The 20,846-nt window shown below is 28.4% G+C and overlaps 2 protein-coding genes across 2 annotated transcripts in view; both read left to right on the plus strand.

The window, feature by feature from the left end:
- Nucleotides 1-20,846, plus strand: part of LOC135925916 (MAU2 chromatid cohesion factor homolog) — a 274,129-nt gene that overhangs the window by 135,124 nt on the left and 118,159 nt on the right. The window lies entirely within an intron of this gene.
- On the plus strand, nt 1,527-9,213 carry LOC135926565 (PRELI domain-containing protein 1, mitochondrial-like). The gene is made up of 5 exons (XM_065462487.1): nt 1,527-1,622; nt 1,667-1,753; nt 1,797-1,923; nt 1,969-2,099; nt 8,590-9,213. Exons 1-5 carry the CDS (start codon nt 1,528-1,530, stop codon nt 8,852-8,854), a joined length of 705 nt encoding a protein of 234 aa, XP_065318559.1. The 5' UTR covers nt 1,527; the 3' UTR covers nt 8,855-9,213.

The following is a 20,846-nucleotide window of genomic DNA, read 5'->3' on the forward strand; positions in this document are numbered from 1 at the left end:
ATTTATTTTTATTTTAGTTAATTTTGCATCGGTTATATTATATTATTATTCAATTACAATAAATTTATAACATATATTAGTTAATTTAGCATCGGTCAGAAATTTCCTTCAGATTTAAATAGAAAAAAAGATGTCAATCCTGGATTTCAATCCTGGATTTGATCCTCTTTTTTTGAAAAGATCGTGATCGCGATTCGATCGTTTTAAAAAGATCGGTTAACAAGCCTGACCAATTATTTCTAATAGAGGATTATAAACTATATGTTTACTTACTTTTAATAAATAAATCTCTTGTACTTATTTAGATTTCGACCTTGAAAATAATATTAAGAAGATGGTAATTAAATTTAAATATCAATAATATAGTTGATTAGTGATTTAGAACTCGGCTAATTACAATATTAAATTTGTTAATTTGATATTTATTTAATTATGGTTATTAAATAATAAAAGTCAATAAAACTTCAACTGTTTATGCTAAATTAATATTAAGTGAGTGATATTAATATTCTATTTTTAACACAGAATTTGATTGCAAGCTGACATAGTGAAAATATAATTTATAAGTATTAATCTAATCTAATAATTAAAAATAGTTATCATTTAAAAATAATTTAGATAGACTTACTAATTTTTAAATTATAAAATTAAATCTATATATTACTCAAAAAGAAATCATTCAGTGGGCAATAATAAAAATTTATTTTTAGTCAAGGGGATATTAGGCACCCATTTAAAAAATATTTTTCTGCTTCTATTCAAATTTTTCAGGGGACTCGAGCCTCTTCGCGCCCCCCACCAAGCTATGCCACTGTATCAAAATTTGTCTTTTTTATATATAATTTATTAATTTTAGTTAAAATAATTATTAACCTTTATATTCTTTCTTTCAAATTATTGTATAAGTTATACGCATATTTTTTTGTGGGGTGGGGGCAAAGAAAAATATTTTAATTAGCTTAAAATGATATTCACAAAAAGTGACTTATTTATAAAGTGGGTAGGAAATTTCCCCTAGCCCTCACCCTCGGTTACTATGAATTCAAAATTCATATGAACATTTTAATTTTTTCAAAAAATTTGACTCCAGACTGGGCGATTTTCCTATGATATACTCTTCTTTTTGGGGGGAATTAATCTGTATTACGCGGAAAACGAAACGATATATATTAATTTATAAGGATATTATTGCAGACGTGCTATCTATTTAAATAATTGCTTATACTTTAAGAACAGTTAATTTTATAGGATCATATTGAATTGAATATATTTTCGACTGATCAACAAATTATTTTCCAGAAACATGACGCTTCATCATTTAATCAAATCTTAAACTTATAATACATATATAAATTTGCATTTAAGGACTATATTTTAAATGTTAATTTTAGTGAACAATGTTATTATTATAAATTATAGATAAACTTTGAATTTATAAAATTAAATTAAACCTTTTAAAAAAAATATAGTAAATAACGACATATGTTACTCACTTTATTTTAATAAATTCTATGTTATAGGAAATATATGGCAAAATCATGTTCCCAAACTTTTACATTTTATTATCCATGGGAAAAAGTAGCTTTTGCTATAAATAATCGATATACAACAAATTCTTACAGGTTAATTAATATTTTTAAAATATTAAAAATTTTATATACATTAGTTCCCATGTAATATCTGAAGACGTCATATCTAAAGAAATTAAAGATAATAAATTATATATTAAAAAAATAATTGTCAAAACTAGCAAGTACATTTTAAATAAATTTTAATAATTTATTACATCTATATAGAATTCCTAAATGGGCGGAAAAAATCATACCTGCTAGATCTGTACCCATACTTGAAGAATGTATCATAGATCCTTTAAATAAAATTTATGTATCATCTAAGCAAAATATAATGCATCAAAAATTTATGGTTTTATCACATTAAATTACAATAATTATTATATTATCTGCACAGATGGCAAGAGAATATTGCACGTACACTCAAGATAATGTTAGTCCAAATATAACCAATTGTGAGAAAAAAGCATGGGTAGATTCTAAAATTTTTGGCTTTGCCACTGCTATAAAAAGATATGGAATCGAAAAGTTATTATTTAAATTTTATCAAAGATTTAAAAAGATAACATTAATTGAAATAATTAATAATATGCTAAATTTTCATTTTTTTTAAATACCTAAGCCAGGCCTGAAATTTTTTTTTAAAAAAAAGTACCTGGACTGGGCTGTATATTCTAAATCATGATTATTAGCTATAAAAATTTTAAAAAAATTCATTAGGGCCTGAAAATTCTGTTTTTTTTTTTGAAAAAATCTGGAGTTAGTCTGAAAAAACCCAAACAGGGCCAAAAAAATTTATTTAAAAAAATATCGAGGCCAGGCCCTCTAAATAATATTTCTGCAGATCTTGAAAAATCAAAAAAAAAAATTTATATTAATTGCCTTTTATTTGACTATAAAAAAATAAATATTTTTTGATCTTATGATATTTGAAAATTATGAAATAAATTTTGATTTAAAATTTATCTCTTTTCTTTTTAAATGATCTTATGATATTTGAAAATTATGAAATAAATTTTGATTTAAAATTTATCTCTTTTCTTTTCATATGTTTTTTAAAGATCAATATTCATTTTATTTATTGTGTACACAAAAGTATATTAATAATATATCAAGAATGTAAGCAATACACTATATTATGGCTGTGCCGATATTAAATATTAGATCGGCACTAATATTTAGCATTCAAAAATTATTTGATTAAAAAAATGATCCATCCAATATTTTTTTCTTTTTTGCTATTTTATGCTATATATATTTATAAAGATTATTTTACATTATTATAATATTTCAAAAGATTTTTTATTTATTATTAAAAAATGAAAATCTACAACACCCCTAACAAGGAATATTTAAAATATTCTTTATATCTAGGTTGTATAATAACATATTTTTCATATTTTATCTAGAAATGCTTGGTTGGATGATTAACTTATTTGTTTGGGTGGTATTGGATTATTCTTCAAACCCAACAAAAGGTTGGGTTTTTATGAAACCCAATATTTTAAAAATGCTAATTTTATGTCTGTTTATTTAGAAAATTTAAAAAATATTGATATATCCCTAGTGGATCCACTTGACTATTGGAGAATTATTGCTGAAAAATATCCAACTTTGTCAAATGTGTATTTTTTTGTGCCTCTTGTAACAAGTGTCACATCTGAGTCTATCTTCAGTATGGCAGGGAATAAAGATAGCCCACATTGTACAAGCTTATTGTATAAATTCTTGAGGCTCTTGGTGAAAAATATGTTGATCGACACAGCCCTTCACTAGAGATCTATGATATTGAAATTTTTTTTATAAAAGCATAATGTATATAGGGGGCAGGAAAGCCATAATTTTGAATTTCAGTTATAATACTAGTAATTTTTTTTAAAGATCTCCACTTTAACCACCCTTGATTAATTTTATTCTTTCTCTACCATGTTGTCTCTTAACCTTTTTTCTATTATTTTTTTTATAAAGTTTAAGATAGTGTGACATAAATTTAAACCCCTGTAATTTTGACAATTGTGTGGATCCCCTTTATTTTTGATATGAACTAGATAGCTCTGCTCTACCTGCATTTTTGAGGACTCTTCGTTTCCCATATTTATCGTACAAATTTGTGAGGAAATGTATTCCTTCAACTACTAGTGCTTTAACGCTTTCTATTGGAATATCATCAGGACCCCTAGCTTTGTTGTTTTTCATATATTTGTGGCATGTGATTATTTCTTGTTTCATTACTGGTTGTATAAGGTTTTGACATAGGGAGTGTTCATCTAATGTCATTGCCTTGGCCCTAGCCACCACCTTTGTAGCTATTCTTTTGGACTTTTTGTATTTTGTCTTGTCATTTAGGTTTTTGGATTTGTCATATTTTATATAGTGCTTTTTTCTCCTGTATAGTGGTTTTTACATCTTCATTCCACCACCATAGTTCTTTGTATGATTTGTTGCCTCCCCTTCTCAAGCCTAATGTCGATTTGGCAGTGTCTATTAATCAGGATGAAAGGTCTGCCCACATTTTTTCACTTGTGAGGAATCAATTGTTTCAAGGTTTCATTGATTGCAAAGGCATCTGTCATTGATTTTAATCTATTCCATTTGATGCATGGTTCTAGTTTTATCTTGTTTTGAGTGGATTTATTTGTGAGGTATGAATCCATGACTAGTAACTTGTGTATCGTAGCAATATCTTCTCCTGGGATGACTTTGCAACCTATTACATCTAATCTTTTGCCAGAGATCAGCATGTAATCTATCTGGGTTTTCCTTATACCACTTTCATATGTTAATAAATGACTGTCCTTTTTCTTATTATAGGTATTGGTTAAGGCAAGGTCAAAGGCTTGCACAAATTTTAGTACATGCTTTCCTTCATTTATTTCTCCATATCCAAAACCACCTTCTTTTTATAGCTCTCTCTTGCATTTCCCACATGTGCATTTAAGTTTCCACCTATTAATTATGACTAGGTCATCCTTAACTATTTCCATTACAACTTCATCAAGGATAGCTCTAAAGTTATCTTTCTCCTCTTCTTTGCAACCGTTTGAGGAGCATATACTGAAATGATGGGTAGTATTGATTGACCAATCCATAGTTTTATTTTCATTAGTCCATCAGAGATTCTGTTTACTTCTGCCACTGAGGAGGTTAGATCTTGACTGAGGATGATGCCAACACCGTTCCTATTGCTAACAATTCCATTATAGTACAATTTATACCCATCTCTAATCATTAGAGTCTTCTGACCTTTCCATTTCGTCTCTTGTATACACACTATATCAACTTCTTTTTATCAACATTGATGCCAATTCTCTCGTCTTACCTTTAAGTGTCCCAATATTCAAACTTGCAAATCTTGTCTTCTTTGCTTTGACCTTTATTTTACTTTTCGCAGGATGGAGGTCTACATCCTGCTCGTTGCTTGGAGGGAAGGCCCTAGCTTTCATATTCCTATTTTTGTTTGTTTCCTTCATTTTTTTTTATTGGACAAGTATCCTTATCACCCGGCTGTCCAAGCCTGTCGATGACTGGGGTGACATTTTTAAGCTCAGAAATTAATCTTATCATATGACTTTACACAATCATCGAAGAAAAACCTGAAAATTTTTACAGTTTTTATCAAGCATACATCATAAACCCACTAGGGTCACCGACAGACTTTTACAGCCGGATGCTATGATACTTGTCAAATAAACCAAATGAAAGATACAAACAAAAATATAAATATGAAAGCTAGGGCGTTCCCTCTAAGCGATGCACAGGGTGGACCTCCATCCTGTGAAAAGTAAAATAATGGTCAGAGCAAAGAAAACAAGGTTAGCAAGATCGAATATTGGTACACTTAAAGGTAAGACGAGAAAATAGACATCCATGTTGAACAAGAGAAAAGTTAATAATAGCAATACAAGAGACAAAATGGAAAAGTCAGAAGACTCTAATTATTGGAGATGGGTATAAATTGTACTGTAAAGAAATTGTTAGTAAGCATCATCTTCAGTCAAGATCAACCTTCCCAGTGGTAGAAGTTGGAGATAGACTAATGAAAATAAAACTATGCATTGGTCAATCAATACTACACTTCCTTTCAGTATATCCTCCTCAAATGGGTTGCAAAGAAGAGAAAAAAATAACTTTAGAGCTATCCTTGATGAAGCTGTAATGGAAATCCCTAAGGATGACCTAGTCATAATAGGTAGTTACTTAAAAGCGCATGTGGGAAAAGCAAGAGACAGTTACAAAAGGCATCATAGTGGTTTTAGATTAAGAAATGATGAAGGAGAGCATGTACTGAAATTTGTGCAAGCCTTTGACCTTGCCTTAACCAACACCTACTATTTAAAAAAAGGACAGTCATTTAATAACATGAAAGTGGTACAAAGAAAACCCAGATAGATTACATGTTAATTTCTCGTAGAAGATTAAAAGATGTAATGAATTGCAAAGTCATCCCAGGAGAAGTTGCTGCACAACACAAATATAACAGTATTATTTTCTAGTAGTTTAAAACACATCCCAACTATAGGATATTTATTTATGGTCTCATTTATTGATAATATAATTCTTAAATATTTTTTACTCTGTAGAGCCATTCTCCGATGAAGGTAATAATTCTCTTTGGGATCCAGGGCCCTAATTGAGATAGTGAGAACTGAACGATGTTAAAATAATTGTGAATATGGGCAGAAATGTAAAGTTGATAGGTAATGATGGCAAATATTAGTTTATTTGACTCAGCATCTATGAGAGCATCTCAATTATATTGTAAGGGGCAAAATTATTAATATGTGAGAAATTCAAGGTTAGGAATTCCCTCCTTTTCCAGGGGATCACGGTAAAACCATCGACCCTTAGCCATCAGAACTGTATAGTCCTATGAGCTCGAGGGCTATAAGGATGCCAGCTGATTTTAAGGCTCTGTCTATAGTATCATTGTACTTTATAATGAATCTGCCTCTATAACGCTTGGTAAAGAGCGGCGACCTTTGGAGTTGACATTTGTTTAACAGAATACAGTCAAGATTTCTCGATGTAAAAGCTTTGAAAAATTCATAATCACTACCTGACGAAATGGAGGAAGAATGATCCTTGAGTTGACCTGTCAACTTAAGGCATGCAACTGACTGACAACTAGAGGGTTATTCCAGTCCTTCTGTTTCACTGATTATGGAGGATCGACTAATGGGAGAAATCTTAGAGATCTATAGCCCGCAGAAGCAAGGGATCGAGATGTTTCGTGAGTGTGTGTATAATGAGCTAACATGCCAGGCGAGAGGATATTAACGTGCTATAGGAATATCGCAAATGCAACCTTATGTCACTGCCACCATATTCGGTTGTTAAGGTAGCCTGTAACCAAAATAGGTCTTGAAGTTTAAGATTGAATATCTCTTCTGTGATACAGTTAATCTCAAGCTCATGCACAGCGAGGATGACATTATATTGGAAGATATGCGAAGATCGGAATATATACAAAATTGGGATGGGGAGCACGATAGTATATCTCCGTGAAGTGTTGGCAAGGAATTTGATAAAGGATTCGTATTTACCTATTGGTGGAGATCCCAGATGTGTCAGAGATAAATTGTGTATGATTGAACACGAGATCAATAATCCCAAGGGGAAAATATTCACTTTTATTTGGATTAATTCGTAGTTCCAAACTGCTCTAGTTAGTTTTTTATTCTGTCTACTTTACTTCATCCGGTGGGCCGATTAATATACCATAGTCGATATACCAATCATGAAGGTTTAGCTTGCGTTTTTATATCTCGAATCAGGCCATCAATATCTAGACATAATAAAAAGGAGCTGAGAAAGTTTGTTATATTTCATCTCTGGAGGTATGAGGGATTAGCATAGCAATCAAAGATAAATTGTGAATATTCCGAATAAAGGGCGAGGATGGGATTTATGCTACTCTTAAGAGAATTAAAATTCTATTTTAATCAGGGTATCGTTGCTGGGGTTCGTAGGTTACATTCATGTCATGTGAAGAAATACCTCACATACGCCTTTCAAGTTGACACCTAATTGACTCTTCTCATACATCATATTAATTTGGAGTCATAAATCGCTAAATAAAATCTTCCAAAATTATGACAGCATTGTTAAAAATAAATTATCGAAATGCAAAAGGTAATCTATAAAGGGCATTAAAGTAAAGAAAGAAATTTGATTTCTCCCTGTATATGGTTTAACAAAAATCTTCGAATTTCTCATTTTGATTAGATTTTTTTTTAAAAAAAAGATGTATTACATTATTTTGCACAAAGATCACGAAATATTTTGAGATACGGTGCAAAATGTAATCACAAATCCTGTTTTATTCTAACTAAAAATTGTTGTTTTATCTTCGGGGTCGCTAGATATTTACATTTTCTGCCAGATATATATAAAAGTAGCACAAAGGGCCAGAATTGACAGTGTAAAACTTGTCCTTGCATGACAAGTGATCCACCATTTTGCGAGGAAAATTTTTTATAATACACTAAATGGTTTGCTTATGTAGCAACCCAATAGTTATTAATAAATAAAAAACAAAAAATGATTTTTATTTATTTGAATTGTATAATTAAATAATTCACACACCATAAAAATGATAGAAAAACTTTTTATTTTGTAGTCAAAAGATGCACTATCCAAGGAGATACAATGAGTTTGAAGAACTTGTTGTTGATTAATTATTTTGTTTACTTATATAAATTAATATACTCTTCTTTTTACAAATCAAACACAATATCAATTATATTAGATAAATCAAATATTATCATTTATTTAATAAATTCAGAAGAAAATTATAATTTATATATAATGTGATTAACTTCAATTTTATTAATTTCTAGTCCTTAAAATTCAGTTAATAAAATAAATATCCAATATATTGTGTCGGCAACCGATCATCGATATAGAAAAAAAGAAAAGTGACACATGTCTACTTAATAAGGATAGGATTGTTTTATTTTTTATAATAATAGGCAAATATAGCAATATTTTAATATTAAATTATTAATTGTTATTTAAGATACAAATCTAATTCCACAAAAGCAGATATTGGGCTAAACCTTGTCTTGGAAAAATTCAATCAAATCGATGTTGGCGGTAACAACTATTCCTTCGACAGCCAAGGGAAGAAACAAAGTTGGCGCCAAATTTTTAGCAAAAAATATTTGAGTCGCAAATTACTCCACGCTAAAAATCGAATAAATTATGCACCGCAGCAGAATTACAAAAATCACGATACCGTAATTGAAAAGGCTTTGACTTATATACACACAAATTTATTTTAAAAAATATTTTATATAAAAAATGATAACTATTTTTATGGATTTTTAATTCCTAAATTAATCTTAGATATTTTTTGTAAATCATATATACCTTGTGTAGTAAAATATTATGCATATTAAGAAGGTAAGGGGAACAGTTAAACTTGTAGATTATTTTTTACTAGTGTCAGAAGCATTTAAACAATTTAGTTGGCTCAGGTTAAAACGGAATTTAGCATGTAATATCTTTTAAAATTTGAAACCAAATATATCATATATTCTTTTTTAGTTAGAAAATTATTTATATACAAGCCTTAAAAAAAATGTAATTTAAAAAAATTCGACATTTATATCGCATCGGCTACCTGTACATATTCTCTCTTCTATTTGTTATTCTCAAATTCGCGATCATATCCTAAGTCATAAATTTAGATACAATTATACCAAATTTTTTTTTAGCATTAGGTTTTAGCGTTTTATTGCAGATTTCTTTTTCGAATAATAATTTTAAAAATATTTATATTTGATTGGTCTGAAATAAGATTAAATTACTTTTAACTCAAAACTAGCGTTACAAAAATTTTTATTGTCGTTTAAGAATAATTTGGGTTAATTTAGTGTTCTTTGTATTAGATTTATGAGAGATGAAATTATAACTAAATAACTTTAGCGGCATTAATCTGTATATATGTTCAGCCATAAAAAATTATTTAAACCTTATTATGATTAAATTATATATGATACGATTATATACAGATCATAAATTACCTTTCATACAGGACAAAGTTCTTAAATTTATTCTCGGTGTAAAATATCCTGTCATTCTACATAGATTTGACACAGGGCTTCTAATCGAATCCAAGTGTGGCATGCTGAACCTTGTTCAGAGAGGAATTCTTGGAGAACCCAAACCCAGACCGTCACTCAAAATGGTTCATATTGAATAATTAAAATCTAAAAACTAGGATTTAATTCTTATATTCTATGTATATACATATATATATAGCACTGCATAAACTGGTCTGAGTTTGAATCAAGTCCAATCTGACCAACCCTCAGACAGACTTTAACATTTTTTCGGATTAAATCATTTTATTATTTCCTAATGTTTTTTATGAAATATTATTAGTAAAATTAATCAAAAAAATTTTGTTTTTTTAAATCCTTCAGCTCTCATAGTTTTTTTTTTGATTTCGTTGAAATATCTTTCAAAAAGCCCAATGAAAAAAATAATTGAATCGGATTTGGTCAAACAAAATATTTTAAATTATTTTTCTCAGATTGGGTCCCCCATTATCCTTCCATCTTTTTAATTTTTTTTTGATAATAATTTTCTAGTATTTACACCAGGAAATAAACAATCTTTGTTAATATAAATCTAATGATAATGCACGGGAAATATGGTTTTAAAAAAATTTGAATTCCCATAGCTAGTGTCATCGAAAGCATCGTTTTGCTTATAAAAAATACTGCTCGATCAAAATTTTAGCCAAATACTATTACTTACTTTTTAGGGTTTTTGCATACTGGCAGAAAGATTTGGGCCTTCTTGACCAAATATCTTGGTTTATATAATATTTATTTGGGCTTAAATTCTGATATACTCATTTTTTTAAAAACCTTTAAATCAACCATTTCAACAATACCCACACTTAGTGTTGTTAATCGACTACCTAATAGTTATAGTCAAAAAATTTGACATAAAACTTTAGTTACTAAATAACTCGGCTAAGACTAAATTTATTAACTTTTTATCATATTTATTTTATATAATTTAAAAAAATATACAAAATGTTAGTTTTAGAGCCAAGCTAGAAGCAAAAAATAAACAATATTGGTGTTCAGTCATGTGCTAAAAATAAAATTAAAATAGAAATTATAAGAGTCGCTAAAGTTTTAATCTTCAGGCTAATTAACAATACTACCAATAGGCTAACTATAAATATTTATATTAAAAATTTTTTAATGATTATTGTAAACCTTTTTATAAACTCATAAATATAGGCTTGAGGGGAGAGGGGTTCATTATTTTAAAAAATTAAAGCGATGCATAAGATGGAGATAAAAATTTAATATATAACTTAATTTTTTTTGTCCAGTGTCTTTCTCTTTAATCTTGGTATTAATGGTTGAATTGTGTTAAAATACTTTGCCGACCTTATAATATTACTGTTCATTAAATGGTCATTAATTATTGTATATATAATGTAATATTCGGAATATTGCTTAATCCATTTAAGTTAATGTAAATAATTATTATATATTCTAATATATTAATTTTCTAAAATATATCTAAAGAACAATTTAATTTAATCTAAACAACACATTTTTGTTTACATACATACTTTATTCATAATATATCTATATACATGTACGCTTGAAGTCAAACTTTATCAGGCAGGTAAATGTATACATTTAATTTAGTTGAATTTAAACGGAAGATTAGGAGTAAGACCATCTTACCGATCTTACCATATGGCTACAATTTGAGCATCTTAGTCTTCTCATCATTGATTTGAAGAATTTTAGCTTCCTAACATCAACACTTTGATATGCATTAATTTTAGTTAATTTATATAGCTTTTTTTTATAGGATGAAATCTAACAATTTTAAATATAGGAGTTCTTGAAATACGAATTACTAACAGGCCTCATGACTTAATTCTAATATATATATGTCTACCCAATAGCGAAATAGCTAGGATTTATGGTACAACATAAAAGGATCTATGAAATAAATAAAGATATGTTGCGTTGTGATTCGCTTATGGTAATGCGTAATTTATCATTTAAGATTTGTATAATTTAACATTATGTATTTTGTATAAGCATAGCCGGAATAACATTACGGTTTGGTGCAAGTCTAACTGAGCAATTTATTAAAATATTTTGTTTCTTATCGATGACTCCTAATTAATTACACTGTATACTGCATTTAATTGCAAAGACAATATATTTAAAAATGAATTTTTTGATAATAATCGCTACAAATTTTATTAAACTTTATCGTCGAATTTATCAATTTTTTTAATAATAAAATTAATTCAAATCTTATATAGAATAGAATTTAAATCTACATTCTGATGGGAACTTTTATTCTCATTGTTTTCAAAATTAAAGACAACTAAAAAAATTGTTATTTATAAATTATCTCTACCATAGTTTAACAAATAATCTTAGCAATAAATCTTTTTTTTTATAAAATTACTTATTTTGTTTTGCTAGGCGTTTTGGATGATATCGAATTCCTTCGTCCACTTCAGACTCCATATTAACACTGGTATCTAAATCATATATCTTGTTAATTAGGATAGCTATTAAAAAGATTGTAAGGTAAGAATATTTCATTATAAATGAACTAGCTACACGAGTTATATTATTCTCTCAATTATTAAAATAAAAAATTTTGATTTTAGAAGAATAATAAATTTTATCTTATTTACTTAAAGTTTTCTAGAATTTTAAAAATTTAAATCATATTAATTAACTAACACTACTATCTCAGTCAGTGGTGTAGCTAGTTATTTTCTTTAGAGGGGGTCCATAAATATAAAAGTCCCAATAATATGTTATTATAAATTAGTAGATTATTCTCAATGACTTTATAATAATACTATCCAGTCAATAGTATAATATCCTTCCACAAACATCAAAACCAGAAAAATATAAATAATCATGGTATTTATTTGATATAAATTCACTTTTGAAGTCTTTGAAAGTATAATCTAAAAAAACTTTGCTCGGGGGGTGGGGTCTAAACCGACCTTCCCCCCCACCCGTAGCTATGCCACTGATCTCAAGTTAATTCGCGTCTAGTTTACAAAAATTTTACATATTATTTTGTATACTTCTCCGCTAATATATGCTAACTGTGTATAAAGGGTTATGGAGAGCGATAGTTCAAAGATTGTCGAATAAACAATAAAATCCCCTTATAATTTCAATAAATTTTTTTTTGATAAGTATATTTAGTATACTTACAAACTAAAAAATAAATAATTTCAATATTAAAGAAATTCATTTTTAAACACATATTTAAATTACTATTTTAAGATATTATTTTTCATATGGAAATTAATGTAGTCCCAATTTATTGACATATAATTTTAATTTAAACTTGTATGATGTATTAAATACTATTAAAAAATAAATATATATTGTATATTTTCGTATAATAAAAAATGAAAAATTTCGATAAGATATATCTGATCCCAAAAATGGTATTCAAATATTAGGAAATGTTTGAAATTAAAGTCTTAAAAATTCAAAATACTCATTTTTTAAATTAAATTAAATAATAAATATTATATTTAAATTAATCTTATATGATATTTTAATAATGGAAAAAAAAAAAAATTTTAATTCTCAAAACGTTTTATAATATTTATTGCACTTTATAATTATAAATAATGTGGTACTTGGAACATATTCCCATATATTTAAGTTTTCATTAATATTTAAAATATCTTTCAATGCTAATGAAGCTGAGTATGATTCTGATATTTGACTTTCAGATGGGTTAATATGTCTCGCTAGCCCTAAATTTACTAATATAGCTTGAATTTATATAAAACATTTCCAAATTATAAAAGGGTGTTTAAACTTTGCTATAAAATCTAATTTACATATAAATGATTTATATATCATAATAAAAACTAAAATTCTGTACTCCTGGGTTAAAAAATGATTTAAATCTATTTTTAAAACAAATTTCAGTGTTGTGCCCAGGGATCCAAACCAAAACGAATATCGGTTTGGTTTGATCCTCTAAAAACCGGTTTGAACACTTTTATATTCAAACCTACATTCGAATTATTTATAGAGAAGAATTTTTTTTTATTTCATAAAAATAAAAAACACATACATAAACCTTCATTTTTATTAATTGCACATTAAAAAATAATATTTAATTTATAAATATAACAAATAAATATCAATGAATAATTTTAATATGAGCAATTATTTAAAAATTTTTTATGCCGCACAATTAATATATTTTCAAAATTATACTCAAATTACATCTATAAGAAGAATAAATTTAATTGTTGAAAAACATCTTTCCACACTAATTTGGGTAGCTGGCACTGCCAGTATTATATCAGATTTGATGTGTCATTTATAATACAATATGTAAATAATATTTATATTGGATTTAATTTTTCTCATTTATAAGCTTAAAATATCTAAAAAATGTTGTAAAATGGCAAATTGCTAAAGTTTATAAAAATTATGACTGACACTTATCATTAAAATGTGATTGATAATAATCTTTAAAACAATTCGAATATAATTAAATTTTTTGCAATATACTAACACATTATTTTATAAACATAAAATTATAAGACTCGAACCGGTTCAGAGGGATTTTAGCGGTTCAGTTTAGGTTAGGCCATATTAATTTTACTTTTTTATATAACTACTGTTAAATTAATAATAACTTCGAAACACAATGAGATGTAATTTGTAATTTATAATTAAATTATTAGTAAAATAATTCAATAAAATAAAATAACATAGATTAATTATACATTAATATAAATTAGCGTTAACATTATAATAATATGCAACAAAATGGCCAAAGTCTATATTATACGTAGGATGTTCATTTACGGGGTTTCGGATATTGAAAAAATAAAGCTGAAATAATTGTATTTTACTATGTTTATGGCTAATCGTTGGTGGTAGAATCCCTTGTTGGGTCGGTCCTAGCAGAGATCCGTTTTCCGCTCTTTAAAGAAGTCTAGGGCACGAGAGACGAACGACGTTAAAGTAGTGGCGATTAATGGTAGGAATGTATAATTGACGGGAAGAGATGGCGAATATTTAGCTAATTTATTCGCCTCGGCATCTAGTATGGCATCTCTATTTATATTAGAATGGGCAAGAGGATCGATGCAGGAGAAATCCCAAGTTAGGAATTCCCCCCTCTTCCAAGGGATCAGAGTCGAACCATCGGGCCGCTTACCATCTGAATCGTAAAGGCCAGTAGGTTCGAGGGTTGATGGGATGCCGGCGAATTTTAAGGCCCTGGCAATGGTATCATTGCATTTTGAATGCCTAATGAATCTGCCTTTACAGCGCTTGCAGTGTGGAGAGTGACGGCCTTTGGAGTTGACCGACGTTTGACAGAGGATACAGTTATAAGGTATTACCATATCCAATTCAGTCTAAGACCGATAGGGTGACGTAACTCTTAGGAGCTGGTCAAGGTTTCGGGATGGGAAGGCCAAGAAATTCGTATCCACTACCTTCGGAAATGGAGAAGAGTAGAGAATGGTTCTCTGGTTGGCTCCTCGATTTAAGGAATGCAACGTAGTTGCCAACTATAGGTTGATCTCAATCCTTCTGTAATGCCGACGATGGAGGATCGACTAATGAGAGGGACTTCCATAGATCAATTGTCTGTTGGAGTAAGGGGTCAGGATGTTTTGTTAGCGTTTGAATGATGGGCTCGCAGGACAAGCGAGAGGATATGAACGCACTAACAGAAAGTAGGGAAGGTGACCTTATACTAATACCGCCGGATTTGGTTGGTAAGGTAGCCTGTAGCCATGATAACTCCCCAAATTTAGGATTAAGTATATCTTCTGTTAGGCGTTTAATCTCCAGTTCATGTGAAGCGAGGTTGACGTCATATTGAAAGATCCAAGACGCTCGAAGTGTATATAAAATTCTTGGAATTAAAAGGTTGTTCTTTAATAAGAAGAAAGCTTGGTGAGCTGGGAGGCGAGATAGTGTATCTCACATAAGGGATATCTCTCGTAGTATATCGGCAAAGAACTTGATAAAGGACTCGTCTTTACCTATTGGAGATCCGAGATGTGTTAAAACGTTCAATGGTGTATGATTGAACAAAGTATCGTGGTTAAGGTCAATGATTCCAAGAGGACAATATTCGCTTTTGTCTTGATTAACTCGAAGTCCCAAACTTTTCTCGCTGGATTTTATTATTTGGATTGTATTCGTGACTTCAGTCGGTGGGCCGCCTAGTATGCCATCGTCGATATACCAGTTAGGTCATTAATTTCTAGTATTCGATTATTAATGACCAGACAGAACAAAAAGGAACCTAAGGGGTCACCTTGTTGTATACCTTCGTTAGAAAGAATCAATCTATCTCCGAATTGAAGTTGTGAGGGATTAGCATAACAATCGAAGATAAATTGTGAGTATTCTGGGTAGAGGGTGAGAATAAGGTTTAGAAAAGCTTCACACCTTAGAGAGTTAAAGGCGTTCGAGAAGTCTATTTTGACTAGGATATCGTTGGTGGGATCCGTTTGTAGGTACATCCAGGTCATGTGAAGGGATACCTCACATCCACCTTTTACGTTGACTCCTAATTTATTCGGGCAAAGGTGATTGGATATTGTGAACAATAATCTGCTAATTACAAGTTTGGCAGTTAATCGGCGCCAAGTGGTTCCAATAGCGATTGGGCAAATATCTTTATTGGGTTTATGGAAAGCGATGAGTTTAGCTCCGTATAGCAGTGGAATAATGGCGGGTGGTATGCCTCCAGTAAGCATACGGTTGATTAATTGAGTAATTTTTTCTAGAACGTCATATTGTTGTGTTATGTAAGGTGCGGTTAGGTCTTGAAAGAATGTTGGGCAAAACCCATCGAACCCAGGTGACGAATCGCGTTTGAAGGAGAGAATAGCCTTTCTGACGTCGCTTGCGGTATAAGTGGCCGCAATTAGAGGAGTTTCAGGGTAAGTCGGTATTTAATTTTTAAATTCGTGTGATTGGTGTTTTAGGAGAAGGGCCTGATAAGTTACTAAATCATAGGGAGCCAGTTAATTGTCGGAGGTTGCCAGGCGTATGGCGGATTTAACATTCAGGTTATCCGATTTTTTAGATATTAGCCTGGTCTTGGTGAGCAGATCATTTTTGTGTTTCTATTTTTATCTGTGTCGTCACTCGATCCTTATTAATAAAAATTTTCATTATGAAATTTTAAATTAGTCACGTTAATTACATACTCCCGATTACATCAAAATATGGTATTTCAAAATTTATTTTAATTATTAGTCCATTTAAAATAAATTTATTTATCATCATTATCTAAATATAATAATTATTAGCAATCATAATACATTATATTTACATAAAATACTATTTATATAATATATGTACATCGTTATAGTAATAGTTTACACCATATATAATTTTAGAAAAATTTCCAAATATTTTTTGAATTGAAATCTCTAGCTTCAGATTGATATTATATTAAATTTTAGGGTAATTAATCAAATTTAATATCTTCCGTCACTCAAACTCCACTTTCGTATCTAAATTTGATTTAAATCGAATATCTTTCGGTATATTTCCTAAGTTGCAATTGTTTTTCTTGTCTTTTAAATGACCCGGACATGACTTCGTACATAATATATTCAAAAGAATAAAAGGAAAGAATATATAATAAGATTATCAATTTTTTTAAAAAGACTTGCATATTCCAAAATTAGTTTCAAAAAATTTTTAAAAGTTTTTGTAAACATCTATAACAATATTTGTAAAAAAAAAAATGTTTAGAAATGTTTTTGAATTTCAATTTTATGATAATTTTTTTGGACACAGGATAAAGAAAAACTCCAATGCACTTAGAATAAAACTAATCGTCCAATATACATTTATAGTTTTGTATTATTATTGAAAAAAAATTATAAAATAAAAATATATTTATCCTGCAAATTTCTGTTTCGCCTTTAGTTCCGTTTAACATATGTTGCGTATTTAGTTTGCTCATCCAATTTATAGGCTAGTTTTCCAGTTCTAATAATTGAATAATGATTTTCTTATTTATATATATATGCAAGTTAAACCCTTATGTTGTTATAAATATTTTATATTCTAAATACCGAATTTTTGGGTACACAAGTATTCCACACCGAAAATTTTTGAAACATTATGTGACCTTTTGATTATAATAAAATCAAATTGATATTATGTTACAATAAATAAATTATATAATATATAAAAAATTTAGCAAAACATAACCTGTCATGACAAATATTTAAGAAAAACGTAATAATTACATTGAATTATTGCGTATGCTTTACAAAATAATTTGAAAAGATTATCAAACATATCTATGATTCTTTAATATATGGAGCCCTATATATTATTATTTATTTTCAAAGAGGTTCCTACATATTATAATCAGTATAAAGCCTAATTTTTTCCGATATTTAAAATGGAATGTTCAATCAATTAATAAAGTTTAGACATACAATACAAAAAAGTTATTTTAAAAGTGAGTTAGTTTAGGAAAAGAATTTTTTTAGATGAATTAATAAATGATTTACTTGCAATCCCGATCATATGATGATTTCAAAAGACTACAAGCTATCTGAATATTGTAATATATATTTCGAGCAAGAAAAATTTTATTTATAAAAATAATATATAAGATTAATTTTCAAAGAATTTTTTTAAAAATATTATAATATATATAATTTTAAATGTGTCCAAGTGGAATTCTAGATTTATAATTAACGAGAGAAAATGAAATATAAATATAAAAAAATAAGGTTCAAAAATATACTACACATTTTTCAAATCAAAAAATTTATGGTAAATTTTATGATATATGTCCAATTCGACAATAAGGCTTAAATATGTCGACCTTTTATTATTAATTTGACGAACCCTAAATAGGAAATTAAAATAAATAAGTGCCGGCACAATAAGGATATTGGAACAATGATGATTGAACCTACATAATTTTTAATTTTAAAAACTATAAATAAAAAGGTAGTTGAAATTACTGTGCGAGAGGTAAAGCAATGCCGTTACCACTTTAAAAAAAAAACTAATGTAAAAAAACTACAGTTACTTTGCAAAAAGTAACGCCTTGCAGTTGCTTCCTTTGAACAAATTAATTCTTTACGCGATAACAAGGCGTAGTAGAAAAAGAAAAACACGAGCATAAAAATAAATAAATATAAAGCTTTATTTTCCTTAATAGCTTCAAACTATAATTTATGATTTTTTTTATAACCGTGGACTGTTAGAGCGAGTTTGCCTAAGTGAACTCCATTCACCTTGACATCGTAAGAGTCAGAATTCAGATCGGATTTTATCATTTTTATGTCCATTGATTCGTTGGGTTTGTAAAATAAACTTATAATTTTGCTATTTTTTATTAGTTCTACGGTTGCGCTATATTGATGGAACAGTATGAAGGAATTGAGAGATAGGAATAGATAATCATCGGTGGAATCCATTTCGGCTTTGATGTCAACTATTATATTTAATATATCTTTTAAAATAAAATTATTTAGTATCTCGTAACATTATGAGGCAAGTTTAATTACATATTCCTAATATATTTAAATAACTTGAAGTGATGAAACTATGGATTAAATTTATAATAATAAGGAAATAAGGAAACTTGTTTTATTTATTTATTAGCTGTTATGAATAGTTTATTTTACTTTTCCTAAAGGAATCAAAAATAAATTTCTGTTCTGTTTTACACTTTTTAGATACTAACTGAGAAAAAAAATCGTTAAAAAATCTTCAGTTTTGTAAGAAATTAGAAACTTTCGTCCAATCAAAATAAGGGATTTTAGTTAGATTAACCTAAAATATTATTTCAACATGTCGTAACGGGATACAAAATATTTCTCAGGATTCCGAGTATCAACATGAGGATTCATAATTTCAAATCATCACGTGTTTTTTGGAAAATTTTAAATCCCTATGAGAAATCGGAATAATTAAAAACCTATAGCATTTTTTTAAGTCAACTTGTTTGTGTTGTCAGTAAATGTCAAAGTTTCTTTTGATAGCAGGTCTATTATAAGCAGTTAAAAAAATAATAAATTATTTTAATTTTTTCGTTATTTTTTTTTATAAAAGTGTGGGAGGATTTTCAACCTTCTTTTGAACCACTTCCGGTCCTCTAGACCTAAATTTTTGATTGATGACGTTTTTTAAATATTTTTTTTTATTGAATTTCGAGATTATGATTAATTTTAGCGTGTCTTGGTTTGGTTCAGCTTAGTCTAAATGTCTTTTAAATTAGGACATCCTATTTTAGTTGGTTTTAAGTGTTGGGTGCCATTGTTTATTTTTCGTATTTTTTTCTTCTCCCTTGTTGTTGTTGCTTTAACTCATTTTTTGCACTATTTAGTCGAAGCCATATAACCAGCTAAACAAATGGTTGTTTAGTAATAAAGCAAAATCAAGGCTTCCCTACATACTTGCTCATTAAATTCGAGACATTTATTTTAATTTTTCACATTTAAAACTTGCTATTTTTGTTAATATTTTTAATATTTTTACATCCCCTAGTTATGAATAGATGCCAAAATTCTGTTTTAATCCCTTTTGCCCTTAATAATGAACTATTTTACTCTGATCATATAGGTAAAATGACACAATCACATTATTAGAGCTTATTCTTTTTTAAAAAAAATCTTATGGGGCTAGAACGTTGATTTTTAATTTTGTTTTTCTATTTTAATTTTGATGGTATAAATGTGTAAAGTTTTTAGAGGGCATAAATTTAAGTTCTAATTTATCCTTTTTTGATTTGCAAATTCATTAAATGATTATTCATTATCTAAACAACTATACACCTTTTTCAGTGATAAACCAAGCTTTTTGGTGGAGCCTTTTAAATCTCGCGGTGTATATGCCAGCACATGCAGATTCGAATTTGGATATCCGTAGCACTTCGTATATTTTGTTAAAATTCCCACAAGTTTTAGGATCTATTCCAAATTATTTTATCCCTTTTACTAATCGTGATTACCATTAATATAAAGTGTGGATGATATTCCCTTTGGCAAACATAGTATCTCTAAATAAAATTAAGATTCATTTTTTTTTAAAAAAAGGCATTATTTTGTAAGTTTAAAATCGAAAAAAAAAATGGGTCTTCATCATCATAGCTAATCTTAATTTCTTTTTCAAATGCTAGGTAGAAATCTCAATGAGTATTATTTATTAATCTACAATCATAATCTATTTTTATTATAAAAATAAAAATTGAACCCCTTCTAAA

This window comes from Gordionus sp. m RMFG-2023, chromosome 3, assembly GCF_954871325.1.
Source record: "Gordionus sp. m RMFG-2023 chromosome 3, tfGorSpeb1-WG-v2, whole genome shotgun sequence".
Classification (NCBI taxonomy): Eukaryota; Metazoa; Nematomorpha; class Gordioida; order Chordodea; family Parachordodidae; genus Gordionus; species Gordionus sp. m RMFG-2023.

Coding starts and splice junctions, on each gene's coding strand:
- LOC135926565 (XM_065462487.1), top strand. CDS start 1,528: ATGGCAAAATCATGTTCCCAAACTTTTACATTTTATTATCCATGGGAA. Junction 1,623..1,666: donor TATACAACAAATTCTTACAG/GTTAATTAATAT, acceptor TATATACATTAG/TTCCCATGTAATATCTGAAG. Junction 2,100..8,589: donor AAAAGATATGGAATCGAAAA/GTTATTATTTAA, acceptor TTGTTATTTAAG/ATACAAATCTAATTCCACAA.